General features: G+C 55.3%; 1 protein-coding gene across 3 annotated transcripts; it reads left to right on the top strand.

Moving 5' to 3' along the window:
• The first annotated feature begins 690 nt into the window (after window positions 1–690).
• LOC144727279 (mitogen-activated protein kinase kinase kinase kinase 3-like) lies at window positions 691–26884 on the top strand. Of its 3 annotated transcripts, XM_078605998.1 has the most exons (33): window positions 691–895; window positions 2375–2432; window positions 3177–3267; window positions 3501–3565; window positions 3668–3723; window positions 4441–4488; window positions 4980–5022; window positions 5135–5207; window positions 6142–6273; window positions 7006–7068; window positions 8938–9019; window positions 9153–9275; window positions 11984–12062; window positions 12604–12662; window positions 13235–13291; window positions 14440–14507; window positions 15082–15120; window positions 15385–15426; window positions 15692–15734; window positions 16477–16759; window positions 17303–17442; window positions 17567–17608; window positions 18981–19065; window positions 19525–19604; window positions 19754–19814; window positions 20234–20351; window positions 20461–20519; window positions 20652–20755; window positions 21178–21355; window positions 21934–22002; window positions 22463–22555; window positions 23161–23287; window positions 23538–26884. In XM_078605998.1, exons 1-33 carry the CDS (start codon window positions 788–790, stop codon window positions 23626–23628), a joined length of 2859 nt encoding a protein of 952 aa, XP_078462124.1. In that variant the 5' UTR covers window positions 691–787; the 3' UTR covers window positions 23629–26884. The 3 variants fall into 3 exon arrangements, with proteins under 3 accessions (XP_078462124.1, XP_078462126.1, XP_078462125.1); XM_078606000.1 differs by lacking the exon at window positions 13235–13291; XM_078605999.1 differs by lacking the exon at window positions 15385–15426.
• Window positions 26885–27726: the final 842 nt, after the last annotated feature.

Raw genomic sequence — 27726 nt, 5'->3', positions numbered from 1 at the left:
CGTAGTGGGAGCATCTCGAACGACCCCCACGACCCGCAATTGTGTATGGAGGCACGCAGCCAGCAGTGGGTTGACCAAGGGCTGTTGGCATGTGCAACACAGGTGACGCAACCGTGGTTTGGAATGGGCGGACGTGTTCAGACAGCCTGCCCGTTGTTGAGCATGGGGCAGCCTCGCTCTGGCAAACAGTCATCACTGGTGCCTGCCCTGGGGGCCCAGGTGCAGTGTGTGCAGGTCGGGGTGAGGTGCGGGGGGTGGTCTCTACGTCTATTGGAGTCCCTGCGTTTACAGGGGTCCCCATCCCTCCCAGGCTCTCCCGTCACTTTTTTGGACCCTTTGGCCTCTGTCCCTACCGAGACCCCCCCCCCCCCGTACCTCTCGGGACCCCCGTGTCTTCTCCCACCCTCGTCCCCACCACCACCACGACCACCTTTGCATTCATCTCGGGGCCCCTGTGACCATCCTCAGGCCCCGTGTCCCCTCCCCCCCCTCGACCCCTCCCGGGGCCCGTGTCCACCCCCCCCTCGACCCCTCCCCCTCGATCCCTCCCGGGGTCCCGTGTCCACCCCCCCTCGACCCCTCCCCCTCGACCCCTCCCGGGCCCCGTCCCCCCCCCCACCCCCGGCCCCTCTACCCCCCCACCCCCCACCCCCGGCCCCTCTACCCCCCCACCCCCCACCCCCGGCCCCTCTACCCCGGCCCCTCTCGGGCTGCAGGGGGCGTCGTGAGGCCGTGAGGGCCCCGCGTCCTCGGCTCTGCCTCTGCGCATCTCGGCGCGGCGCCCGCCATGAGTGGGGCCACGCGCAGCGGCCTCGACATCTCGAGGCGGAATCCCCAGGACGACTTCGAGATCATCCAGAGGATCGGCAGCGGAACCTATGGCGACGTCTACAAGGTGAGGGCCGCCCGCGGGCACTCCGCGGTCTCCCGCGGGGGGAGGTGACCGCGGACCCGGGCGGAGCCGCTAGGACAGAGCGAGGCTTTGCGGCCTCGGGCCCCGTCTACCCCGATAGCCACGACGTCTGTCTGCCTGTCTCCTCGCTTCGCTGTCTGCCTGTCTCCTCGCTGTCTCCTCGAGACCTTCTGTCTCGTCGTCTTGCTGTGGATAGGTCTCTCTCTCTCTCTGTTTATCTGCTTGCCTGCCCCCCGTCTCAGTGTCTCCCTGCCCCCCGTGTCTCTGTGTTGTCTATCGCCTGCCTCACTCACCATGTCTCTTCTTCACTGTCTGTCTGCTTCTCCGTCTCCCCGTCTTCTTGCTTGGCTCCCTGCCCCCAATGTCTCCTCGTCTGTCTCCCTGAGACCTTGTTTCTGTGAATGTCTCCTCGAGTCTCTGCCCGTCTCTACCTCCCTGTCGTCTCGTCTGTGTCTCCTGATGTCGTCTCTGTGTCTCCTGATCTCTCGTCTCTGTCTCTCCGCTTATCGTTGCCTCCGTGTCTCCTCCTGTCACCACGATGTCTCTGCGCCCTGAGTACTGAAAGCCGCCGCCAATGCAGAAGACATGGGTTTGACTCCGTATGGGGGGGGGGAACCCGTGTTAGTGTGTTCAGTTATTTCCATGTGTTTGTGTTTCCTGCAGAGTGCGTCTGTTACGTGTTTTTCTGCCCATGTCTGTACTTGTTTGTCTTTACCGAGTCTATGTTTACGTTTGTGTGTGTGTGTGACGGTGTATGTTATGTATGTTATGCCCGTGGGAAGCGGTGGTGTAGCGGTTAGCGCGCTGCGCTACGAATCTGGCGACTCGGGTTCGATTCCCGCTCACGGCAAACACCGGTGACGATTATCTGAACCGGTCCTGGTCCTCCCCTAGGTCGACTCAGCCTCAAATCAGTACCTGGTGCGATGTGTAAACATCGCCGCTAGGGAGACAAAGACGGCCGGGCGTGGTGTTGGCCACCCACCCCTCGTGTGCCGTGCTGGCCTTTATAGGTGCTCGCTAACAGCACTTGCCCCTACATTTTGTTAAGGCTATACGGGGGATCTTTGTCTTTGTTATGTGTCCGTGTCTCTTTGTGTGTGTCTGTGTGTGTCTGTGTGTGTCTATGTGTGTGTCTCTGTCTGTGCCTCAATGTGCGTCTGTCCCTGAGTGTCTGTCCCTGTGTGGCTGGGTGTGTCTGTCCCTGTGTCTGCGTGTCTGTCCATGTGTATATAAGGCAACTGAATGGGGTGTCAGCCGCACCAGCCCCTTCATGTGCCTTTCTGACATCAACAGGTGCTTGATAACAACACTTATCCCTATTATATAAGACGATGTGTGGTTCTGCGTGTGTATGTGTGTATATATTTATGTGTGCGTATGTTTGCGTCTGTGTGTGTATTCATGTGCGTGTGTGTGTCTGTATTAATGTGTGTCTGTGCTTGTATGTGTACATTCCAGGCGAGGAACATGCGTTCGGCAGACCTGTCAGCGATTAAAGTCATCAAGTTGGAGCAGGGTGAGGCTGCCCGTTTGCCCTGCTGCCCACATCTCACTCCTGCTGCCTCGTGCTTCCCAATTCTACCCCGTGCTTCCCACTTCTGCCCGTGTTTTCCCTCCTTCACGTGACTCCTACCCGCACTTCCTCCATCTATGAGACCCGCACCGTACCCCGGCCCCCGCCATCCTCTGGAGGCCCAGGAGCCATCACCCACATTCCTCAGCTGCTGTCAGTCACGTTATCGGCACAAGTGGAGGGCTAGCACACCAGCCCGGGGCCGGTGGGCTGCAGCCACCCTGGGCAGGTGTGGCCGGGATGGCGTGCGGCAGGTGACACCGCACGCTGCCCCGGCATTCTTCCTGGGTGCTCGGAATAGCGCGGGGCCGCGGGGCCCGTCCCTGGAGGAGGGAGGAATGAGCGAGGAATGCGGCTGGCGTGCGAGCGATCAGATGTCGTGGATGCTGCGTAACCACGGCGGACGAGTCACTGCGGCGGCATGACTGCGTTTGCCCTGAGCCGGGGACTGTTTAGTATGGGGGAGGGGGGTGGGGGTCCTGGGGTGGGGCAGAGGTCCCGATTACCACTCGGGGCAGAAATGAGAATGACATGCGGTCCGCAAGGAGGTGCGAATGGCTCCACCGCCATAGCACGCAGGCGTGAGCTGGGGCCTGGGCGAGGCTGCGAACCTGCGTTGTTGCCGAGCCCTTCCCGCGAGACGCGTCGCTCTGTATTCCGCTCCGTGTCCTCTGCCGGGTGCTGCAGGGGATGACTTTGCCGTCATCCAGCAAGAGATCATCATGATGAAGGAGTGCAAGCACCAGAATATCGTCGCATACTTCGGCAGTTACCTGAGGTGGGTGCTGACTGGCGCAGCCCCACAGCTGACTGGCTGGCACTTGTGCACCACCGCCTGTGCCTCAAGAGTAGAGTGAATTAGCAGTGTGTCTGAGCTGTGTGTGTGAGTGGTTTACGTGCGGGCAGTGTGTGTGCCCGTGAGCGGTGTCTGAGCGTTGCGTGTGAGCAGTGTGCATGTGTATGTGAGCGGTGTGTGAGCAAGCGGCCATGTGTGCTGTGCTGGTGGTGCAGGCGTGACAAGCTGTGGATTTGCATGGAGTACTGTGGGGGAGGCTCTCTACAGGACATTTACCATGGTGAGCCACACAACGACGGGTTCTTGCGCTGGGACGTGTGTTCATATGAAGTCCACTGGACTTGACACGGTGCGTTATCCCGACACCTGTGTTGGTTTCCAGTGACCGGACCTCTGCTGGAGCCACAGATCGCCTACATGTGCCGGGAAACGCTGCAGGTTGGACACATGCGAGCACAGTGGCACACAGCACACATATACAAAAGACAAAGACACGTACAAAAATCCCTCATATAGCCTTAACAAACTTTTGGGGCAAATGAGACCCAGCGAGAGTAGTTTTCGAAAACTGAACTTGGTCATGAAAAAGAACACAGCAATGTGCCTAGAGTGAAGGTTTTCAATCAGTGCATTATGCTACCTGCCGTGACGTATGGATTAAAAACGTGGACATTAATTACGTGCGTGTGCGAAGAAGCACGGAGAGGTGAATGTTGGAGTTCTACTGAGACCCAGAAAGAGGAACTCCCATTAAGGGAACAAACACAAATCACAGATGTCATATTAGCCAGTTAGTAGGGGAAGTGGGTTCAGACGGGAAGCTTCGAGGTGAGAATGGGGTCGGTGACGAGGTTGGTGATGGAATCGCAAACAAAGGGGAACGCTATTGAGAGGATGAGCACCATGGAGACGAAGCGATGAAATCATCAGCCCATGTGCAGGAATGAGATAGATTGTGGCATCACAGGACCGTGAGAGATGGCGACGGCTTTGGGGAGGCCTTTGTCCAGCAGTGGATAGACCCTGGCTTTTGATGAAGATGCTGTGTGTGGATCCCATGGCCACCACCCCGCCGTGTGTTGACGATTGATCGGAGAAGGAAGCGTTGAACGCGGGCTCACGGCGCTCATGGTTGTGTCATTGTGTGCGCTGCAGGGCCTCGCGTACCTGCACAGTCGCGGAAAGATGCACCGTGATATCAAGGTAGGCTAAGCACCCGCAATTCATAATTTCCACAGCACCTCCGTGTGCCTGCAGAGCGTGCAGTGCATGGTTGATGGTCTCCATGCGCAGTTGCCCCCTGTGGGGTGGTGACGCGGCCCAGCAGTAGCTCGTTTGCTGCAGAGGTTCGCAGCTTGACTCGGGCAGGTCAACCTTGTTAATATGGCGGTTTGTAGCAACCGTAAAATACTATGCACTGTCTGCTTCACAGGGGACGTAAAAGATCGCGTGACATCATTCAAAGAAAAGTTGTCCATTTTGTGCCAGTGTCAAGGAACCTAATTTGCCAAATTAAAAAATTACACTGCCAATTGCTCAATTGGAAAACGTCCTTGCCTTTGAATGCAAGAACTCGGCAGGACCCTCCTCAAACCTCTTGAGACTCAGCGAGGCTTTGTTGGGTAACTGAACGTAATTGCAAGGACAGTATCGGTCCAGAGTAATGCCGTGTGTCTCCGTGCATCCTCCTGCAGGGAGCCAACATCCTCCTCACGGACCATGGGGACGTCAAGCTGGGTGAGGAGGCCTTGCCCCTGTGCCCCCCACACCCCTGTGCCCCCCACACCCCTGTGCCCCCACTCGCACTGGGACTGGCCACACGTGACTGTTTTTTTCTGTTTGTGTTCAGCTGATTTTGGAGTTTCGGCACAAATAACTGCGACGATTGCCAAAAGGAAATCCTTCATCGGCACACCGTACTGGTGAGCAGCGTGCCCCGGCCAAGGCCAGGCCTCCCTGGGGCCCTCGCTAGACCCGGCTGTTTATGTTTTGAGAAGGCATGCATGCATTTTGACTGTACACGTGTGTGTGTGTGTGCGCTAGTGTTTAACTGTGGGGAGAGGTAGTGTAGCGGTAGTGTAATGTAGTGGTTAGCACGCTGCGCTATGAACCTAGCGACCCAAGTTCGATTCCCGCTCACAGCCAACACCAGTGACGATTATCTCAACTGGTCCTGGGCCTCCCCTAGGTCGACTCAGCCTCAAATTAGTACCTGGTGCGGTGCGTAAACATCGCCACTGGGGAGACAAAGGTGGCCGGGCTTGGTTTCTGGCCACCCACCCCCTTGTGTGCCATTCCGGCCTTCATAGGTGCTCGCTAACAGCACTTGCCCAAACAGTCTGTTAAGGCTATATGGGGGATCTTTGTCTTTGTTCAACTGTACATGTGGCTGTGAGTTAGGGTGCAGTGGCGCTGTTGTCGCACTGTGCTATGAGCCTGGCAACCTGAGTACGATTTCAGTTCATGGCCAAGATCGGCGAGGAATAGTTTCGCCTTAAATTAATACCTGGTGTGGTGTGTAAACATCACCAGTGGGGAGACTAATTGTGCTGGCCACCCACCCCCTCGTGGGATGTGCCGGCCTTCATAGGTGCTCGACAACAGTCTAGCTGTATATTTGCATGTGGGTAACGCAGAGTAAGTGTAGGTGCTTGTGTGCATAGTTGGTGATGTGTAGGTGTTGTGGTTGATGGTGTAGCAATGTTTGGGGTGCGGCTGATATGCGTGCCATTCATGCGGGTGGGTGTTGGTTTGGCGTGTAGCCATTGTGGGGGTTGCTGTGATAATGTATTTGGATGTCGCCGTAATGTGCTGCTGCTGTAATGATGGTGTGTGTGTGTTGCTGCAATGATGCAGGATGGCACCAGAGGTGGCGGCCGTGGAGAGGAAGGGCGGCTACAACCAGCAGTGCGACGTGTGGGCCGTGGGGATCACCGCCATCGAGCTCGCCGAGCTGCAGCCGCCACTCTTCGACCTGCACCCCATGAGGTACTGCCGCGCCCCCACCCCACCCCCACCCCACCCCCGCCACCACCGGCCATCCGTAGTTATCCCAGGTGACCCCTGGCGTGTGATTGGGTTAGAGGCCGACTGAAATTCGGTTTCGGTTTCGGCGCCGAAACTTGGCAATTGGCCACTTTCGGCATACTTTCGGTTTCGGCCGAAAGTCAATTTTTAACTTTCGGTTTCGGCCGAAAGTCAATTTTTAACTTTCGGTTTCGGCCGAAAGTAAATTTTAAATTTTCGGTTTCGGCCAAAAGTAAGTTTTAACTTTCGATCTGGTTTCGGTTTCGGCCGAAACTGATATTGACTTTCGGTCGTCAACCGAAGATCTATTTTTAGAATATAACGCGAGTACTAAGTCTATCAGCCGGTCAGTCGGGGGATCTTTGTCTTTAGCCTGTGTCTGTGTGTGGGGGGCGGGGCAGCGACTGCGTAGCGATTCGCGCGCTGCGCTACGAACCCGGCGGCCTGAGTTCGATTCCCGCTCACGGCCGGTGACGATTATTTGAACCGGTCCTGGGCCTCCCCTAGGTCGACTCAGCCTCAAACGAGTAAGTGGTGTGGTATGTCAACATCGCCTGTTTCGGTTTCGGCCGAAAGTCAATTTTTTACTTTCAGTCTGGTTTCGGTTTTGGCCTAAACCAGAAATTCAGTTTCGGTCGGCCTCTAGATTGGGTTTCAGATCATGATGTCTTTTGTGGTTCTGTTCCTCTCCAGGGTTCTCTTTCTCATGTCAAAGAGTGGCTACCAGCCGCCGAAACTAAAGGACAAGGGTCGCTGGTAAAGTCCTTGCCATCTCTACAACAGTGTCACTCATCACAAACACGCACTCAGGCACACTCTCGTTGCACACAAAAACAACGATTCTCCATATAGCCTTAACATACTGTTGGGGCAAGTGCTGTTAGCGAGCACCTTGCACACACTCTCCCCACACTCTCACACACTTTCTCTCCACACACACCCTTTACACACATTCACACACTCTCTCCACACTCTCACACACTGTCCCTGCACTCACACACACACACATACTCAACATTGCATCAATGTTTATTCAACATGTGTATAAAGTGGTGTGTATCATATAGAGATGTGCATAAAACCAAGACCCATATCTAACACAGAGGGTCCTTGCCTATGAACATCTGGCAGTTCACCAATATTGGTTCAAGCAAGCCTGACTCTGTTGATGAGATATTGAATGTATGTATTTATGTTGAACTTCTTTCGCAACGTATTCTGGTTCATTTGTGGCAATGAGCACGACCATATAATATATTAATTCGGCAAGCGGAAGCCAATGCAGCTGGATGAGCACTGGGCGGATATGGTCGGATCTTGCAGTACGACATGTGCCAAAGAATTGTGTACATGCTACAGCTTGGTTATGTTTTTGCCAGACTTTCCGTACAGTCGTGAGTTGCAATAATTGAGCCTTGTCAATACGACGCTACATGGCACCGTGTTGCCTTTGTCACGACTCAATCGTGGTCGAATGTTTCGTAGAGCCCTGAAAAACAAATTGCAGGACCTGACTATATTTTGCACATGGTGATAAAATTACATTCTAGTCTTTAGATGAGTAGAAAATTGAATCTTGAAATCTGTGACCACCACACCTGATCCTCCCACATTTTTTTCCCTTAGCCTGAGTGGCAACCAGCAGAACCTTCGATTTTTCTGGATTAAGCAATCTTCAAGGTTACCAAGGCTCTCCATATCTTACTTTTACTTTACTGCGGTGTGCAATTGTGTATCATCGGCATTTTGATGGAACTTGATGTCATGTGATGAGATGACATTGGCGATCGTAGAGACGCATGTCGAAACCAATCCAGAGTTATCTTGCATTCAACCAATACTAAAGGAAATTCACTTCAAGTTTTTTGTGGAGACAAGCGGTACGATGAGCGGTTGAGAAACCGGTCTGGGGTCATGGTTCATACTCTTTGGGTTTTTTTTTCTTTTCGGTAAAGTCACGTAGGTAAAATTTTTTATTAAATAAATGAAAACTAAATTAAATCACGACGTTTCGGGCACAACACAAGCGTCCTTCAGGTGGGGACAACGTAGCGAAAGCACAACCGCTTAAGTGTGTCTAAGAGATGGCTGTGACGAGGAATTATATCGTCGCGGGGGATGGAGGGAGGGGAGGGGCCATGGTGAGTGTGTGGGCGGGCTGTGGACTGGGAGGCAACGTTGTGAAGCACGGGGCGGGGGGGCGCTGGGAGGCAACGCATGGAGTTCAAACTGAAGCTTTGTGATGCAGGGGGCAGAAGTAGATAAGAAAGCTAAGATTAAGCAGCCTTTATGCTGCCGGGGGGGTAAATTAGAAATGCGCAAGATGAAAAACAACGTGTGGTAATGGTGGTGATGGTAGTGTGTGAAGCTGGGGGTAACAGACTGAGAATATGGATTTGGTTTCAACATCGAAAGCGCACAGCTTAAATCTGTAGAGTTGCTGAGCCCGGCGGTCATCGCTGATGCGTTCCGTGCCAGGATTATGCAGTTGTTGAGTTTGGCGCCATTGCAGGACGGTGCTGCCCCCTGTTGGCTGCTCCCATGACCATGCAGCTCCCCTGATGGCGCGGACAGCGTGACGGCTCGGGTCGCGTGACGGCGAGGCGGCTGTGTGCCCGCGTGCAGGTCGCCCGTCTTTCACAACTTCATCAAGCTGGCGCTCACCAAGAACCCCAAGAAGCGGCCCGCGGCGGAGAAGCTGCTTACGGTAAGGCCGATGTCACACGGGGGCGGCACACGGGGCCGGGAGGGCACTTGCCGTGGCGGCGGCGCAGAGCTGATGGGGTGCGCGCGGTGTGGTGTATGCGGTGTGTGCGATGTGTCGCGCTGTGCGGGTACAGCACGCTTTCTTCCAGCAACCACTGAACCGCGCACTGGCGCTGGAGCTGCTGGAGAGAGCTAGCAACCCCGAGCAGCACCACGCGGCACAGAGCGCCTCTGATCAGGACGACGAGGACGCTGAGGTGCCGCGCTCACCGCACACTCTCCGCACGCGCCACGCACACAGCCTTGTACCCCCCACCACTACCAGGTCCCTTACACTCCCGTGCCCCACACAGCTACCCCCACACCCCTTCACTCCCATCCCCCCCTTCTGCCCCCGAACCTCCACCCCCATACTCTTGGGGTTACTTTCTATATCCTCTCCCATGCGCGTGCGCGTGTGTGTGTCCCGGCTTGTGCCTCCACCTGCGCATCAACACGCGTTTCTGTATGTCTGTACACGTCTCTGTGTGTACCTGTGTGTGCATACATGTGTCTGTTTGCACCTGTTTGTGTACACGTGTGTGTGTGTACATGTGTCTGTACTTCTTCCAACTTTGCATCTCTTCTCAGCGCAAGAACCTCTCCCTGGTGAAGGTCCCCCCCACTCCTCAAGGCCCCCCAACCCTCAAGACCCCCTCCACTGCTGCCCCCAAATGCCCCTCGACACTCCGGGCCCCAACCCAGGGTCCCCAAACTCTCAAATCTCCTCTTCCTACTCGGGCAGCACCCACGCCACCAGGGCCCCCAAAAACACAGGAACACCATAATTTACCAGCACCCCCCAAGATACAAGAGCCACCTACCCTCTCAGGGCCACCCAAAACTGATGGACCCCTTACTTTACCAGGGCCCCAAAAAATACAAGGGCCCCCTACACTTACGGGGCCTTCGAAAATACAGCCCCCCCCTATCCTACCAGGGACTCCCAAAAAACAGGGACCCATAACTCTTCCAGGCCCAACTATCCTGGTAGTGTTTTCCAAGGCCCAGAGAGCCCCTACCCTCCTAGTGCTCCCCAAAACACAGGGGCCCCCTACCGTCCCAGGGGCCCCCAATATACAGGGACCCCCTCTCCTTCCAGGACCTCTCAAAACACAGGAACCTCCTACCTTACCAGGTCCTTCCAAAATACAGCGAACCCCTCTCCTTCCAGGACCCCCCAAAACACAGGGGCCTTCTACCCTTCCAGGTCTTCCCATAATACAGGGACCCCCTATCCTTCCAGGAGCCCCCAATATACAGGGACCCCCTATCCTTCCAGGAGCCCCCAAAATACAGGGACCCCCTCTCCTTCCAGGAGCCCCCAAAATACAAGGGCCTCCTACGTTACCAGGTACCCCCAAAATACAGGGACCCCCTATACTTCCAGGACCCCCCAAAACACAAGGGCCCCTTATCCTTCCAGGTACCCCCAAAATACAGTGTCCCCTGACCCTTCCAAGCCCCCCGAAAATACAGGGACCCCCTACCCGTCCAGGCCCCCCCAAAACACAAGGAGCCCCTGCCCTTCCAGGGCCCTCCAAACTGCAAGGACCCCCTACCTTGTCAGGGACCCCTACTTCTCAGGATCCGCCCTCCATCCCAGGACCTGTCAACCCTGGGGGGCCCTTCGCCTTTGCTGGAGCCCCCCCCGTCACTGTGCAGAGCAGCGGCCCCCCCCCTACTCTGCAGGTAGCAGCTGATTTGTGTTTTGCAGCAGTGATGACTCTCTAACCCGTAACCCATAACCCCTAACCCGTAACCGTAACCCGTAACTCGCCACCCATGGGGCTGCACTGAGGGTGGAGTAACGCTAACGCCGCCGCTTCCCTCGTCACTGCCGGCACTGTGAACGCTCCCAGCCTCACGACGTCTTCCCCCTCCTCTCTCTCTCTCCCTCTCTCTCGTGATGCCCCCTCTCAACCCCGCCTTTGATGGCTGCCCCCTTCTCTATCCCCCTGCTCACGATGACCATCCCTTCATGCGATGGCCACCTTCTCTCGGTGAACATTGTTGACTACTGTACTCGTGTATCTATGTATGTACGTTGAACTTCTTTCGCACCGTACGTAGACAACGATGCTAATCGGAGGTGCGGGGGAAGGACAACAAACTAAACACAAAAAGCAGTCGTCAAGAAATTAGTTTTCAATCTAGATGTAAAAGTGACGAGTCCTAATGAAGATGAAACCAAACCGCAGGTGTCTCTCTGTTTCATCGCTGCCTCTGTTGGGACGGCCACATTTATTAACTCTCCTCTGTGCTGGTGACCTAAACGATTCTACGGCCACACAATTGGCTCTTGTCTGGAGCAGGCTGAGAGCATTGCACGTGCGCCGCGGTGGTCACGTGGCGTGCATGCGGGGCGTGCGGATGGGGGTGGCGCCTGCCTGCTGCGTGTGAGCAGTGCGCTGCTACGCGCCATTGAGTTTGTGTACGGCCTGCACGACACGTTCTCCTGCTGCGATGAGTTCTCTCATCATTCACATGGAACATCGGGTTTGAATCCCCCCTTCTGTGTCATGACGGCCACCGCTCCCTCTTGCTGTGCTGCCTGCGTGTTTGTATTACAGAGTTGTGTGCGTGTGGGGAGCGGAAGTGCATGTGGAGCGACAGTGTAGCGGTTAGTGCACTGCGCTATGAAACCGGCTAGCTGACTTCGATTCCCACTTGTGACCAATAACAGTGGCAAATATTTGAATTGGTCCTAATTCGTACTTCAGTTTTCCCAGCCTTAAACGAGTACCTGGTGGGGTGTGTTAACATCGCCACTCAGGAGACAAAGGCAGCTGGGCATGGTACTAGCCACTCACCCCCTCGTATGCTGTGCCGACCTTCATAGGTACTGGCCAAGAGCATTTACCCCAACGTTATGTTGAGGCTAAATGAGGCATCGTTGTGTGTTCACGTGTATGGGTGTGTGCAGCCAGCGCTGGTGGTGCCACACCGCATCCCCTCCAACAACAAGCACGACCGCGCTGAGCGCACGCGCTCCGAGATCACATGTGAGACACCCCGACACGCTACACAACCACCACAACAATTATAATTTATAAAGCTTCTGAATTCAATCGGCTATGATCAATCCACTGCTGGATGAAGGCCTCTCCAAGCTGCCACCATCTCTCATGATTCGGCGATATAACTCCAGTATCCGCATTTGAGATGATTTCACTGCTCCATTCCTTGGGTGAATGCCCCCTTTGGGCGACTTACATTAACGACTACGTTAGGGTAGCAGAGGGGAGTTGGGAGGGGGAGTCAGGGCTGGGAGACACTGGGGGGAGGGAGAGAGCTGCTCTTGTCGCAACCGGGGCCTAACCGGGGCCTAACCGGGGCCCAACCGGGGCTCAGTAACAACAGGGGCAGCCAGGGCAGCAGGGAGGGCCGAAGCCGTTTAGGGACCTCACAACTCACGAGCCCACATTGGGTCACCGCACCCCATGAAGGAGGTGGAGTGGGAGGTGCGCGAGCAGTGAGGACGCGTTCCGGGTCACCGCCACTCAGCTACTGTCTCCCTGCGTACCCTTCCTCCTCATATGTCAGTTGACCAGGTGACCTTTGATCCTCCGTTGAGGAAAGAGACGGTGCCACATCACGACCTGGTAGGTGGCGGAGGGAGCCTGCGGTGGTATGCACACAGACGCGCACAGCCAACACACACACGCACATGCACGCACGCACGCGCATACACAACACGCACACACACACGGCAACACGTACACGGCACACATGTATGCATGCACGCACACATGAGCCCGGCGCGTGGCACATAACTCATTGCTAACGCATCGTGCCAGCTCCAACTTTGACTGCAGCCTAACTCACGCACGCTGGGGATGCACGAAGAGCGACACCGCTTGCAAGATAACTCGTGACACGTGCCTGTGTGTGGGTGCGTGCGTGCGTGTGTACGAGCATGGGAGTGCGCATTTGTGTACGGTTTTGTATTTGTGTCCACGTGTTGTCGCGTGTCCCTGTGGGGTGGTGTGGTGTCTTTTGTGTTGTGTCTGCCTTCTGTGTGTGTCCGTGTATGTTGTGTATTTGTGTTTCGTGTGTTTGCATATGTGTGCGTCTGTCTCTGCCCTTTGTGTGTGTCTGCTTTGTGTGTGTCTGCTCTGTGTGTGTCTGCTCTGTGTGTCTGTGTCATATGTGTGCATGTGTCTGTGCGAGTCAGCCCCACGCGGGCCAGGAGGGTGCGGACGAGTTGTACTTCACGGCACGGCCCTTCCTGGTACCGCACACCTCTTTTCCGTCTGTGTCCATGCGTCTCGTGCGTCTCGTGCGTCTCGTGCGTGCACCCGTCCCACGCTTATTTTGCGTCTCATTCCGAGCTTTGCGCTTGTGTGCGACCCCCGGCACTGTGGCCACAGCCACGCGTCCACGTGTGCACTTCACTGCCCATCTCCGTTTCCCATTAGTGTGCATGGTTTGTCTGTCCGCCTGTCTGTGGGCCCGTGAGCTCACCGCCACGCGGGGTCCATTTTTGCGTGCTCACCCACTTCTGTCCCCTGGCTGTTTTTGCAATTGATCTCTTGACTGTGCACCCCCTGAATATTTACGACTGCAACGCAGAGAACAAAAACACGTCGCAAGTTGAACTCTTACTGCTGTCAAATGTGACCTGGAGCACTCGCTGCACCAGATAGATTCAGAGTGAGGCAGTCGCTGATTAATTGATGACCCAGCACTCACTGATTCACTCCAGTCACTCGCTCACGCAGCAGTTGAGCACCTCCTCATCACTCTTCTATCGGTACTAACAAGGTTACTGATTCCATGTTGAGGACTCGGTCTTAAAGATATCGACTGTTTCATCTCATCCACACTGTTGAACCACCGCACTGCACGTCACAACAACTCTCTCACTCACTCATCCACTGACCACACTACAGGTCACAACGCTGCTTCCTCCATTGCACTGCTCCACTTTGGAATTCCCCCTCATCGTTTATTTTTCCCAAGCTCTTGTTATGACCTCGCTCGATTCCTGAAATGCGTTAGCCCTTATCTAGAGGGGGTCGGAATGACTGCAGTTGAGAATTACTGGCCTGGAGGAGGGGCTCCAGCCTTCATTAGGCCGCCCTCCTCCCTGCTAGAATCGTGAGGTGATTGAAGCGCCAGCCTCCAGAGCGATGGGAGAGACGTATGCACGCGGTGGTTCCTCTGCTCGTGCTGCGGCCCTCGCTTTGTACCTGTGGATAACTGCATGCTTTCTGTGTCCGTGTGTGCGCGTGTGCGTGTGTTGGCCTGTCCTCGTGTGTGTGCCTGTGTATGTTTCCATGCGTGCGGGTGTCCATGCACGCATTTCTGTGTGCGTGCGTGTGTCCGTGTGTGTGCATGTGTGTCCCTGCGTGTGTGCATGTGTTTTGTGCGTTTCAGGACATGCAGGAGGAGTATGAGCTGGGCAGTGGGTGGTCAACCTACCCCAAGGAACCCACGTCCTCCAAGTGAGGATCCGCAATGCACCCGCATTCACACACACTCACTCACACTCCGCCACTCACACCCCTGCACTCGATCTCGCACACACACACACCCTCAATGCCTCACGCACTAAACTCTTCACTCCCTCACTCGCACACATAAACTCAACATGCATGCACACATTCGCGAACACGCTCCCTCACTCATAAAAATATGCCTTTTAGCATTTAACATACTCCCACACACACACATCCTCGCGCACGCGCCCCACACTCACATGCACTCATCCCCTCAAACACGCTCGCACACATCCTCGCACATGCTCACACACACACGTCCTCACACACTGCCACGCACCACCTCGCCCGTGCTGTAGGCCCCAGTGTCCCGCATCTGCCGCAACGTAGCTAGTCTCCAAGCAGTCTCCTTTACCCGGGGGAGCGGCTTGTGTTGCACCAGCTTTTGACGATGCTTTACACCTCAACCGATCGGAGGTGACCGCCTGCCCTCCCCTGCCTTGCCCTTCCCTGTGCCTGCCCCGCCCCTCCACCCTACCCTGCCCTCTCTCCTCCCCGTTCCCCGTATCCTCCCTGGCAGGAGCCTCCTCAAGTCTGTGGAGGAGGAGTTACAGCAGAGGTACAAGATCCACGCTACGCTTCGCCCTAATCATTCCCCTGCATACAGTGCCAGGCTTTCAGATCCGGGGTTTCTCGCTCTCACTAACGACGTCACCATCCCGCCGACGCGTTGTCCACAGATTACGCTTCGCTTCCTAAATAATCGTGCTGGCTGTGGTGTGGAGTGCTCAGTGGGGGTTGGGGGTGAGGAGCCTTAACAGCCGTTGGAAGCCGTGAGGCTGCTCGCACTAACCCTAAACCCCGCCCCCCGTGTCCTCTCCAGGGGTCACATGACACACCTGGATGACGATGATGAGTCTGAACAGTAAGTTGTCCTCTAACCTCTAACCTCCACTGTCGTGACTAACGTCGAGTATTTTTGTGGGAGCCTCGGGCCAGAGGAGGTGTTGGTGGTGATTTGAATTGTGTTGGGTTCAAGTTGATTTTGTTAAACGAGGCGAGAACTGGAGAGGCCAGGATAGCCTCGTTTGCATGACTCACGAGAGCAGTAGAGTCGCAGGAGGGAGCAGCTGATTCGCCTTCACTGCGGACACACTGACCGCGAATCCGTGTGGTGCGTGTGATTCCAGCTGCACCCTGAAGCGGGCTCCACCACCACCCATCCCCACAAAGGTACAGCCCCCGGCTCTCCACTCAATACACCACCAGAATCACCACCTTTACCGCCCGTCACAACCAATAACAACAACTGACGTTCGCAACTAAGTGGCGGTAATGTCACCATGGCGCTTGTGCCAGGCTACGTGTATCTTGAGGCCATGAAAAGCATTAAAGACTCGCTGACAAGAGGTCATGGGACAGATCCAGATCACTGGCACATGCACCAATTGTGCTCTCCACTGTGCCAAATGTCTATTTTAGCCGCCCAGCGCTCTGCGCGTTGTGAGTGTCGGTCCTCCACTTTCCACTGTTGTTGGAAGGTGACTGCCTCCAACTGCCCAGTAGCATCCTTTACGAGCCTCATCCATTGAGATTGATGTTTACACCGCTGGTACCAGTCTTCGGAAAGTCGACTCAGCTCCACATCCTCCTCTACCGCATCAGTCAAACTCTATTCTAACCCGTGCCGCGCCCGTTTAGCCCCATATTTCCGGTCAAACAGAAGCTGCTTAGGCATGCGGTTGCTCGGCATGTTGGCTTCGTGATCCAGCCAACGCAGCCTCGCTACCGGAGAAGCTCACTGATGAAATTGACCAGATCATAACTCAATACCACCACAATCAGCAACACCACCATCACCACCGCTCCTATAATGAGTGTAAAGTGCCACCGTGTCATTGCCGTTGATGGTTGTGCCGCTGTTGGGCGCGGTATGTGATGGGGATGTCGCACCGCCGCGTGTGCTCCCCCACAGGCGCGTGGCACCGGCAGCTCGGAGGAGAGCACACCGGACGAGGAGCGGTGCGCCACCATCCGCAGCGTGGCACCGGGGGGCACGGGGAGCATGCGCGGAACCCCCCCTCCTCCACGGCCACCACCCCCCCGCCTTTCCCCCCGGGGCGGCCCCCCACCACGGCCGCTAGGACCTCCCCGGCCCCCTCCAACCTCCGTCGAGGGAGAGGAAAAATCGGCGACCGTGGGGGCAGCGCCCCCCAGGCCATCGCAGCTCGCACCCCAGGGCTCCCCCGACACCTCCAGTAAGCCTCCCACTCTCCCTCCCCCCCTCCCTCTCTCACACACAGCCGGCACAGGATGCAGTGGTGCGAGTTGAGCCCTGTGGTGACTCATGTGTGTGCATGCTGTGTTATGTGTGCATGCTGTCTTATGTGTGCATGGTGTGTTGTGTGTGCATGGTGTGTTGTGTGTGCATGCTGTGTTGTGTGTGCATGCTGTGTTGTGTGTGCATGCTGTGTTGTGTGTGCATGCTGTGTTGTGTGTGCATGCTGTGTTGTGTGTGCATGCTGTGTTGTGTGGGCATGGTGTGTTGGGTGTGCATGCTGTGTTGTGTGTGCATGGTGTGTTGTGTGTGCATGGTGTGTTGTGTGTGCATGCTGTGTTGTGTGTGCATGCTGTGTTGTGTGTGCATGCTGTGTTGTGTGTGCATGCTGTGTTGTGTGGACATGGTGTGTTGTGTGTGCATGGTGTGTTGGGTGTGCATGCTGTGTTGTGTGTGCATGCTGTGTTATGTGTGCGGAACCTGCGTGACGTGCGTGCGACACGTGTGTGCGTGGCACGTGCAGCGAACGGAGTGCTGCCCAACGGTGAGCGGGGGGCGTCGCCTGCGGCGGTGGAGGTGGAGCGGGACTCGCAGGGGGCCTCCGTGCCCCCCACCGTGCCCCCCCGGACTCTGAGAGGGGACAAAGACAAAATGGATGCCCAGGTGAGCGGAATAGGTGGCATTGAACGCCTTGCAAAGGACGGTTGTGACACCAGGGGCTTTTGCCCCCCACCCAGGTTCTCTTAACCCCCCCCGCCACCCCCCCCCCCCCACCTCTGTCTTGCAGAAGCAGAGCATCAACGGGCTCCCACCGACTCCGAAAGTGCACGTGAGTCTCATCATCATCATTGTCATTTAAACACAGTAGCTGGGCACAGGCCCAAATCGTCACGGGGCCAGCAACAAGCAGCACTATCACAGATAAGAGTGATTTACATTTCTTGAATTGAGTGAAGTTATCGTAAAAGCTTGTCGGGAACAGAGACGATGATAAGAGTACGGAATTCCAAAGTTGAGCAGTGCGAGGGAAGAAGCGGAAAGATTAGGTGACCTACAGTGCGGTGAGTTGGCGAGTTGGTGAGTGGGTGTGTCGATGAATGGATGTGTGGGTAAGTGAGTGGGTGAGTTGGTAAGTGGGAGCTTGCCTCTAAGAGGTGGGGACTTACCATCAGCCCTACCAAAACTAAGCACCTGCCTGGGTATTTTGTACCATCGGACACTCCACCCCCACAACTCCCAATTGGTGGTAGGGCAGTTGTGGAGAGAGTGGAGAGTTTCTCATACCTGGGCAAGGTGCTCATGACTGGCTCCGGTTTGACAGCAGAGGTCTCCTCACTCCGAATCAGTCGAGCGGCATTATCTTTTCATCGGTTGCGTAACGCTGTGTGGAAGCTATCTGGTCTATCGCTCTGCACGAAACTTGAGGTCTTCTCGTGGACCCCCCTAATCTTCGCCGGTTAGAAACATTTAGGCTGGCCTGCCTACGATCCATCCTGGGTTTAACCAGGCTGGATTGTGTGAGGAGCTCACATATCCTCGAAAGAGCTGGACAAAGTCCCATCGGTGAGCTCCTCCGGCAGGCAAGGCTGCGTTGGCTGGGTCATGTAGCCCGCATGCCCAGCCACCGCATGCCTAAACAGCTTTTGCTCGGCCGTATCGAGGGGGCTAAACGGGCGCGGCATGGGCTACAGAAGAGATGGGGTGATGTGGTACAGGAGGACGTGGAGCTGAGTGGACTTGCCGATGACTGGTACCAGCGGTGTCAAGATCGGCCTCTGTGGAGGAGCCTCGTGAAGGACGCTACTGGGCAGTTGGAGGCAGTTGCACTCCAACAACAACGGAGGGGGAAGGAGTGATGCTCACAACAACGAGCGGAGCGTCAGGTGGCTAAAGCACATCAAGTTAGCACAGTAGGTGGCACAGGTAGTGCATTAGCCAGTCATCTCAGTCGATCCGTGGCACCTGGGTCTGCCCCGTGACCTCCTGCCAGCGGGCGTTCAACACTTCACATGGCCTCAACGTGTAACATAGCCTGGCACAAGTGTCGTGGTGACGTCATCGCCACTTAGTGGCGAATGGCGGTTGTTGTTGTTGTTGAGTTGGTAAGTAAGTGAGTGCGTGGGTGAGTGAGTGGGACCTGGACAGAGGGCGGTGCTGTGCTGGGTGCTGATTGGCGACTTGCACTCTCTCTTGCCTCCCAGATGGGCGCATGCTTCTCTAAGGTGTTCAATGGCTGCCCACTCCACATCAACTGTGCGTCATCCTGGATCAACCCCGAGACTCGCGGTAATGCACGCACGCACATGTGCCTTCTTTACAAAGGGGGACACCACCAGGGCATATTTCCAATCCGGGAGAACCTTTGCTGTGGTGCAGACAGTTGTAATGATGTCATATGGGGCAGCCGGCACACAATCGCCAGCCTCCCTGGCCGTTTGCTGCAGAGGTCTTCTCTACCCGGCTTTTTACCTAGACTCAGGTTCCGGATCCCTCTCCACACTTGTTCAACAAATGGCGCGTCAGCCGGCCACTTGGCTACTTGAGCGGTGGCGTGGCCCAGCGGGCGAGCTTTCGCCGCATATTGCAAGGGTTCACGGTTCAAATCCGGCGGCCGCACCAGTCACTTCTGGCGCGTGTGTAATACCCATGGTGGCACTCCGCGTCATCCACTTCATAGCGGACGTTAGATAATGCTGTTCGGTCGTTGGAAAGAGCGTCCCGCGAGTCGCGTCATTGTGTCCACAGACCAGCACCTCATATTCGGGGCTGATGAGGGCATCTACAACCTCAACCTCAACGAGCTACACGAGGCCAGCATGGAGCAGGTGGTGGCCCACGCACCCAGCACACGCCGCACCATGCACCACGGTACACGCCACGCACGCAGCCCAACACTCCATTACTGCCCCACACCAGCAGAAAACACCTGGGGGTAGGAGGGTTGTTGTGACTCTGTGTGTCCTTGTTGTTGCAGCTCTACCCCCGCCGCTGTTGCTGGCTCTACGTCGTCAACAATGTGCTCATGTCCATTTGCGGTAAGTGCTCCAATTACAATTTATACTCGGTTTATACGGCAGCATCTAAATGCAGCCGCATCTCAACATGCTGCACAGGCTGAGTCGGTGGGGGGGGGGGGGGGAGTGTTATGTTCTCAACAGAGGCGGTCATAGGCAGATGACAGGAGGAAGGAGGTCTTGAGCCATGGACTTGAACAGGGGCAGGGAGCCAGCAGCATGGGTTACTGGGGGAAGGGAGTTCCAGATCTAACCCCTCCCTACTGCAGTGCTTTGGGTAGTACTGCGCATCGATGGCTTTGTAAGGTGGTTGTGTGTGAACTTGGGGTGGCTGTGTTGGTTGTTTATAGTGGTTGTGTGTGCGTGTGCGGTGGCGGGTTCCTTATGGGGGCTATGGTTGCTGTGTGTGGTTGCTGTGCGTCGTGTGGCGGTGCGTGCAGGAAAGACGTCCCAGCTCTACTCGCACAGCCTACTCGGCCTGTTTGAGCAGGCGAGGAGACAGCACAGCCTTCCCGTGCACATCCCCACACACCGCCTCCCCGACCGCATCATACCACGGTACGGGGAGGCGGCCTCGCGCCGCACAACTCGTTGACGCCACCCCATGTGCCTCACCCGCGACACACCGCTCAAACTGGTCTCGTTTGGCTGTGCTGTCTCCGTGCAGGAAATTTGCCGTTTCGACCAAGTTCCAGGACACCAAAGGCTGCCAAAAGTGCTGCGTAGGTGAGGTGTGAGCGGCGCGCCCATCGTATGCCTTGCCAACCTGAATAGCCGCTCACTAATAGCGCTTAGCCCATCGGTCTGTCAAAGGCTATAATGGGAGATGTTTGTCTTTGTGTGCGTGTGTGAGCGCAGTGCGTAACCCCAGTACTGGAAACAAGTACCTGTGCGGCGCGCTGCAGTCGGGCATCATACTTCTGCAGTGGTACGAGCCCATGCAGCGGTTCATGCTCATCAAGGTGAGAGGTCGCAAATCTCCCCAGCGCCGCCACCTTAGTGGTTGAGCGCATGCGTCACTCACGCACGTGCGTGCGTGTACACCTGTGCACACATACGTGGAGAGTGGTAGTGCAGCAGTTAGCACGCTGCATTTCAAATCGGTTACCCGCGTTCAATTTCCACTCAAGGCCAACACCAGTGACGATTATCTGCACCGGTCTTGGGCCTCCCCTAGGTTGACTCGGCCCTAAATTAGTACCTGGTGCAGTGTGTAAACACACCACTAGGGAGACAAAGGAGTCCAGGTGTGGTGTTGGCCACCCACACCTTTGTGTGCCATGCCGGCCTTCGTAAGTGCAACTTGCGAACAGCACTTACCCCAACGGTTTGTTTGAGCTCTACACCGGGGGTCTTTGTGTACACCTGCGTGTTGCGTGAGCAGCACTTTGAGTTCCGGTTGCCGGTGCCACTGCGCGTGTTCGAGCTGCTCGTGGTGCCGGAGCACGAGTTCCCGCTCGTGTGCGTGTCGGTGAGCCGTGGCACCGACCCCGGCCAGGCCGTGCGGCTTGATACCATCAACCTCAACTCGGCCTCCTCCTGGTTCACCGAGACCAGCACCGGTACGAGGCCAACCTCCTGCACCACGGCCGTGGTGACATGATCTGGATATGTGTGTGTATGGAGTAGTAGAGGGGTGTGTGTGTGAACGTGTGTGGAGTAGTAGGGGGGTGTGTGTGTGAATGTGTGTGGAGGAGTATAGGGGTGTGTGTGTGTGTGAATGTGTGTGGAGGAGTACAGGGGTGTGTGTGTGAACATGTGTGTGGAGGAGCAGAGGCGTGTGTGAACGTATGTGGAGTAGGGGGGTATGTATGTGAACGTGTGTTGAGGAGTAGAGGAGTGTGTGTGTGTGTGAATGTGTGTGGAGGAGTATAGGGGTGTGTGTGTGAACGTGTGTGGAGGAGTATAGGGGTGTGTGTGTGAACGTGTGTGGAGTAGAGGGGTGTGTGTGTGTGTGAACGTGTGTGGATTAGAGGGATGTGTATGAACGTATGTGGAGTAGGGGGGTGTGTGTGTGAATGTGTGTGGAGGAGTAGAGGGGTGTGTGTGTGAACGTGTGTGGAGGAGCGGAAGAGTGTGTGTGTGTGTGCGTGGAGGCGTGAGCGATGCGGTGCCGGTGTGACGCTGTGTTGGGATGCAGGCGGCGCACCCCTGGAGCACGTGCACGTCACTCAGCTGGAGAAGGAGACTTTGTTGGTGTGCACTGACAGTGAGTGCACTCCCTCCCTTCTCACGCTCACCCACCCCTTCCCTCCCATCATCCTTCATCCAGCCCTTCCTTTACACGACTGCCATGCATTCATGCACGTGTGCGCACGTGAATAATAGGGAGCAGTAGTGTAGTGGTTAGCCTGGTTGACTACGTACGGTGTGAAAGAAGTTCAACATACAGCGACCCGAGTTCGATTCCCGCTCAAGGCCAACACCAGTGACGAATATTTGAACCGGTGCCGAGCCTTCCCGAGGTCGACTCAGCCTCAAATGAGATCCTGGTGCAGTGTGTAATCATCCCTACTCAGGAGACAAAAGACGGCCAGGCGTAGTGCCGTGCCGGCTTACATAGGTGCTTCCTAACAGCACTTGCCCCCCACAGTCTGTTGAGGCTATGCGGGGGATCTTTGTCTGCATGATGTGTGTGCGTGTGTATAAATGCGTGCGTTTGTGTGTAGGGTGTGTACAGATCGTGAATCTGCAGGGACGCCTCAAGTCCAGTCGCCGAATGGCCACCGAGCTGCTCTTCAACTTCCGCATTGACTGCATCGGTAAGATGCGGCACAGCTTACGGCATGCATCACAGCACGCATCACAGCACGCATCACGCGGCCCCGCTGTGTCACCCCATGTGTGACACCCATTGTAACCCACTGTGTGTCCCACTGTGTAACTCGCTGTACGGCTTGTGGTGTGACCCGTTGTGTGACTTGTTGTGTGTCCCGCTGTGTAACCCGCTGTGTAACTCGCCGTGTCTCCCGCTGTGTCTCCCACTATGTAACTCGCCGTGTCTCCCCATGTGTAACCCGCCGTATCTCCCACTGTGTCTCCCACTGTGTAACCCGCTGTGTCTGCCACTAGGTAACTCGCTGTGTCTCCCGCTGTGTAACCCGCTGTGTCTCCCGCTCCTGTGTAACCTGCTGTGTTTCCCGCTGTGTAACTCACTGTGTGAACCGTTGTGTAACTCCCTGTGTCTCCTGCTGTCACCTGCTGTGTCACCTGCTGTGTAACTCTGTGTGTCTCCCGCTGTGTCTCCCACTGTGTGACCCGCTGTGTAATTCGCTGTCTCCCGCTGTGTGTCCCGCTGTGTGTCCCGCTGTATAACTCGCTGCATGACCCTTGGTGTGACCGGCTGTGCCACCACCACTGTGCACAGTATGCCTGCAGGACAGCGTGCTGGCGTTCTGGAAGCATGGCATGCAGGGCCGCAGCTTCCGCACCAACGAAATCACTCAGGAGATCGGCGACCAGACACGCGTGTTCCGCATGCTGGGCTCAGACAGGTGAGCTCCCGCGGTGTGCCGGGAGCCGTGTGGTGGGTGGTGTGCTGGGTGGCATGCTGGTTGGGTATCCTGTATGGGTTTTTGTGCTGTTTGGTCTGGTGTGTTGCGTGTGGTTTGGTGTGCTGCCTGTGGTGTGGTGTGGTTGGAGTGTGATGTGCTCTGTGTGGTGTGCCATGTGTGGTGTGATGTGACGCGTGTGGTGCGTTGCGGAGCGCGCGTGACGTCGCGGTGCGTGTGCCGCATACCTCAGCAGGGTGGTGGTGCTCGAGAGCCGGCCGACAGACAACCCGGTCGCCCAGAGCAACCTTTACATCCTGGCAGGACACGAGAACAGCTTCTGAGGAAGGGCCCTGGGGCCTCGTGTAGCCCCCGCCCCTACCCCACATAGCCCCCTTCCCGATGTGGCCCTGCCGGAGCTTCGCTTGCCACTGGAACTGCGCCTAATCGCTCACGAAACGACGAGGAAGTGGCCTCACAGCGCACGCGCCGACCTCGGGGGGGCCCGTGATGAGCGGAGTGCGGGGGACACGGGGGGCCCCGCCGCCACCGTATAGGAAGGGGCCGGAACGGGGCCTCCGCTCGGTGCCAAGTGACTTGCGGAAGCGAGGGGAGACAGGGCCCCTCTCTATACGGGTCTCCGAGATGCCTGGATGGGGCCGAACCCCGGGAGGGACTGGGGCCCCCAGGGCCTGCAGCCGCCGTTCATGACGACGCAGGAACGTGCAGGGCCCCCACGCCGCCCCCCCACACAGACGCTTCGTTTTTTTAAGTTTATTTCCACCTTTTGCCAAAGCGTAAGGTCTATCAAAGTTATAGATTTGTTGAAAATTTTATTGCCGATATGTTTTAGAGCTCTCTAATATTTAATATTGGTGGCAGGTGTACTTGAGAAGTATAAATCCGAGCACTTTGCTGGAGTGTAATATATAAACATGTAACAAGTTATAATTTTATAAGTGCAGTCAGTAAAATTCGCCGGCTTCGCACGGCTAGCGTGGCTGCAGTGGCATATGGCTAAGAGTTCTGCTGGGTGGGGAGCCCTCCACGTCGGTGGTCAGGTCTCTACCAAGGCCATCGGCTGCCAAGGCAACTCTCTCCTCTTCGGCAAAAGCGTTTTGTACACGTACCACGCAGTCTATATTACAGTATATGCAGTATACGCGCGCATTACCCTGCACGCATGCAGCCTGGGGGTGGGCGACGTGTCCCGTCCCCATGGCCGCGCACACACACTACCTTCGCGTCCTGGTTTATGCAATAATTATTTCCGCATTGGAACGAGTCAACTCCCCTTATTTGGAAGCCTCGTGAGACACGGCACGTGTGGGCTCAGGTGAGGCGGGGACTGGGTCCACATAGGTGGTGGCCTGGGTGCCCTGGGTGGCTGGCAGTGTGAACACTAATTACCGAAAGCAACCGTAAGTTGAAAGTGGAGCCTGGTGAAACACTGGTGCTGGGAGCCCATGAATTAAATATCACACTTTAGGGTTGAGGTTTGGTTCCAGAATGCATGAATTTCTTTACATTACTAGTAATGCAGCGTGTCCACTCACTCGTACAACATGAGTGAAGATGAGTAATTTATTCCATTTTCATGGGCATAGGAATAGACATGAATCAAGTTGCATTCCTCAATCTGGGTTAGGGTCAATGACATGGCTAGTACTTGTGGTGGCTTGCTTGTTGGTTAGGGTTCGTGGGATGGCGAGTACTCGTGGCTAGCTAGTTGGTTAGCACTATGATCAGTAGGATGGCAAGCACTAGTAGTGGCTGGCTCGTTGGTAAGGATTATGATCAGTGGGATGACGAGTACTCGTGGCTGCCTCGTTTAATCTGGGTTATGATCATCGGGATGGCCACTTGTGTCTGGCGAGTTGGTCTTAATCAGTGGGATGGCTAGTACTGGTGGTGGCTGGTTGGTTATGGCTCTGGGGTAGCATTGGCTGTCTGGTGGTGACCGTGCACACGCTGATCTTCCTTTATTATTGTGATGTATGGCCCCTCAGTGTTCGGTGCCTCCGGCTTGTGGTGTTCACATGGACCAGGTCTCCCTCCTCACTCGCGCCCCACCCCACGTTCCTCTCCCTGCCTGCGCGGGGCTGTAGTCCGCATACCGGGTGGAGTTGAGGGTTGCATTTGGTTGAGTTGAGCTGGGGGGAGTTGAGATGAAGTTTAGTTTGGTGAAGTTGAGGGTTGAGTTGGGTTGAGTTTTGTGGAGTTGAGTACTTGTATGGAATTGAGCTGGGTGGAGTTGATGGTTGGATTAAGTGGAATTGATTTGCATTGAGTTAGGGTCGAGTTGGATTGAGTTAGGGATGAGTTGAGTTTGACTGGGTTGAACTGAGTAAATTTGAGGGTGGAGTTCGGTTGCACTCTGCATTGACTGCGGGGACCCCTTTCACGGGGAGGAGGATGAGGGAGGGGGCTGCTTGTATAGCATAGCAATGTACATAACGTTTCTCGGAGGTCGCGCTGACGCGTGCAACCATGTTCCCCGCAACTTCCACACACTACTGAATGCGCTTTGCGGGGGTCGGGGAGGGGGCGAGGGTCGGGGTTCTGTTACACAGTGGAGTGGGGGCAGCGCGCCTCCCGACAGCATGTGTCGTGTTCTGTGTAAATATTGTAAAATACAATGAGGACCGCAGTCGTGACGCCTCCCTTACTCCGGGAACCCCCACGCTGGCTACACACGGTCAACTATCAACAACACCGCTTCACTATAAACTAAAACCGGTCACACTATCAATTACACCGTTACACTTATCAACTGCACGACATGGCCAACAACACTGCTAACTATACCACAACACTACACTTTTAACTACGCTAATTGCAACACTGCATCTCCGACACCACGAATTTCATCCGCTGCACTGCACTCAGCTACACCACTCCACCTACAGGCGGTTTAACAGCATGGTGCCATCAGTGGCGTCAAGCCACGGACAAATCCAGCGGCAGCAGAGACGTGGACCCACTGGTCAGCAGAGATTGCGAGGTCACCGAGCGCCTGGAGAGGGGGGCTAGCTGTTCAGTGGTCGGTTAAGTGAGAGCAATTATCTCACGAATGTTCACAGGAGGGGAATATTTGAATGGGATGAACATTGGATGGTGGACGGCGGGCAAGAATAACGGGAGTGGCAGCTGTGGATTTGAACGTATCGGAGATGTCCACCGAGAGGATGGAGCGATGACATCGGTTAATATGCAGAAGACGCATGGATTGTTACACGAGGATCGTGAGAGGGTGGCTGCGGCTTGGGAAAGTCCTCATCCAGCAGTGGATCGATCACATAATTAGCTGCACTACGTTGAACCTGGCGTTCCGTTTCCCCCATGGTAAAAGCCGATTGGCGTTCGCTGCTTCGTGGCGCAGACGACATGAAAAATCGAATAATCACAAACAACCCTCGGTGATACAGGCGTCACATTTGTCGAGTGTCCTGTGGTTAATTAAGAAAAACATCAAAGATGTTCACCACTGATATATTTTTTCGTGGCTGCCTTTTTAGAAAAAAAAACACGCACCACTGTGAATATCTGGCAAGTTTCATGTTTGTATCACAAATTAAACGATTCCTGTGAAAATATAAACTTAGTGTGCCCCACTGTCATGTTGAGTTCGTCCCTTTAAACACGGGTTTCAAACCAAATGTCTCGGCCGTATCTCGGCTCAGCGCTCCAAGTCTATGGCAAGGACATTATGACAGAGGATTGAAGCTTTGGTGACTGCAGAAATTACTGTACTCATTGGTTCTTTCGGTAAAGTCACGTAGAAGGGAAATAAAAGAATAAAAATAAAACAATAAAATTGTCTTTCCGACAGCCCTGTTCTTCACCTGAGGACGGCCGCTTGCGTTGTGGCCGAAACGTGAGAATTTTATTTTATGTTTTATTTTTATTATTTTATGATTTCCCTTCAACGTGACTATACCGAAAGAACCAAGAAGATGAATCCCTGCAGTCACGAAAGCTTTAAATCAAAAGTCGCGTATGTAGAAATAAAATCAAATGTAACTAAATTTAATTAAAATAAATCACGACTTTTTGAACGCAACACAAGCGATCATCATCAGGAGGAAATGGGGCAAAACACAGCAGGGGGACATCAAGCACACAGAGAACGGTAAACTGCACGGAGGCAAACAACAATAAGAAGATGGGAGATGAGAACTCAACAAACCTTAGAAACAATATGATGCAAAACCAGTCGGCCAACAACAGTCAGACACGAACCTGGTTGACCACGTATTTCAAAAGACTGCTAAATTTCGTGTTCAACTTCTGGGCTGAACATACAAACGTCGACAGAGTGAACAGATACGAGAGGTACAAGGTAGCAGAGATACATCCACAGAGAAGAACACAGGGAAAGATGCTTTGAGCAGCACAGAGGGACAACCAGAGTAACAACCAGGGGCGGTTTCTTCATTAGG

Source organism: Lampetra planeri, chromosome 25 (genome assembly GCF_965212315.1).
Source record: "Lampetra planeri chromosome 25, kcLamPlan1.2.h2, whole genome shotgun sequence".
Taxonomy (NCBI): Eukaryota; Metazoa; Chordata; class Hyperoartia; order Petromyzontiformes; family Petromyzontidae; genus Lampetra; species Lampetra planeri.
This window is presented reverse-complemented; position numbering and strand designations above follow the sequence as displayed.

Excerpts from the sequence above, each read along its gene's own strand:
- LOC144727279 (XM_078605998.1), top strand. The coding sequence starts at position 788 with ATGAGTGGGGCCACGCGCAGCGGCCTCGACATCTCGAGGCGGAATCCC. Across the intron at positions 5,023-5,134 it reads CCATGGGGACGTCAAGCTGG|CTGATTTTGGAGTTTCGGCA; the intron begins GTGAGGAGGCCT and ends GTTTGTGTTCAG. Across the intron at positions 22,003-22,462 it reads TTTGTTGGTGTGCACTGACA|GGTGTGTACAGATCGTGAAT; the intron begins GTGAGTGCACTC and ends GTTTGTGTGTAG.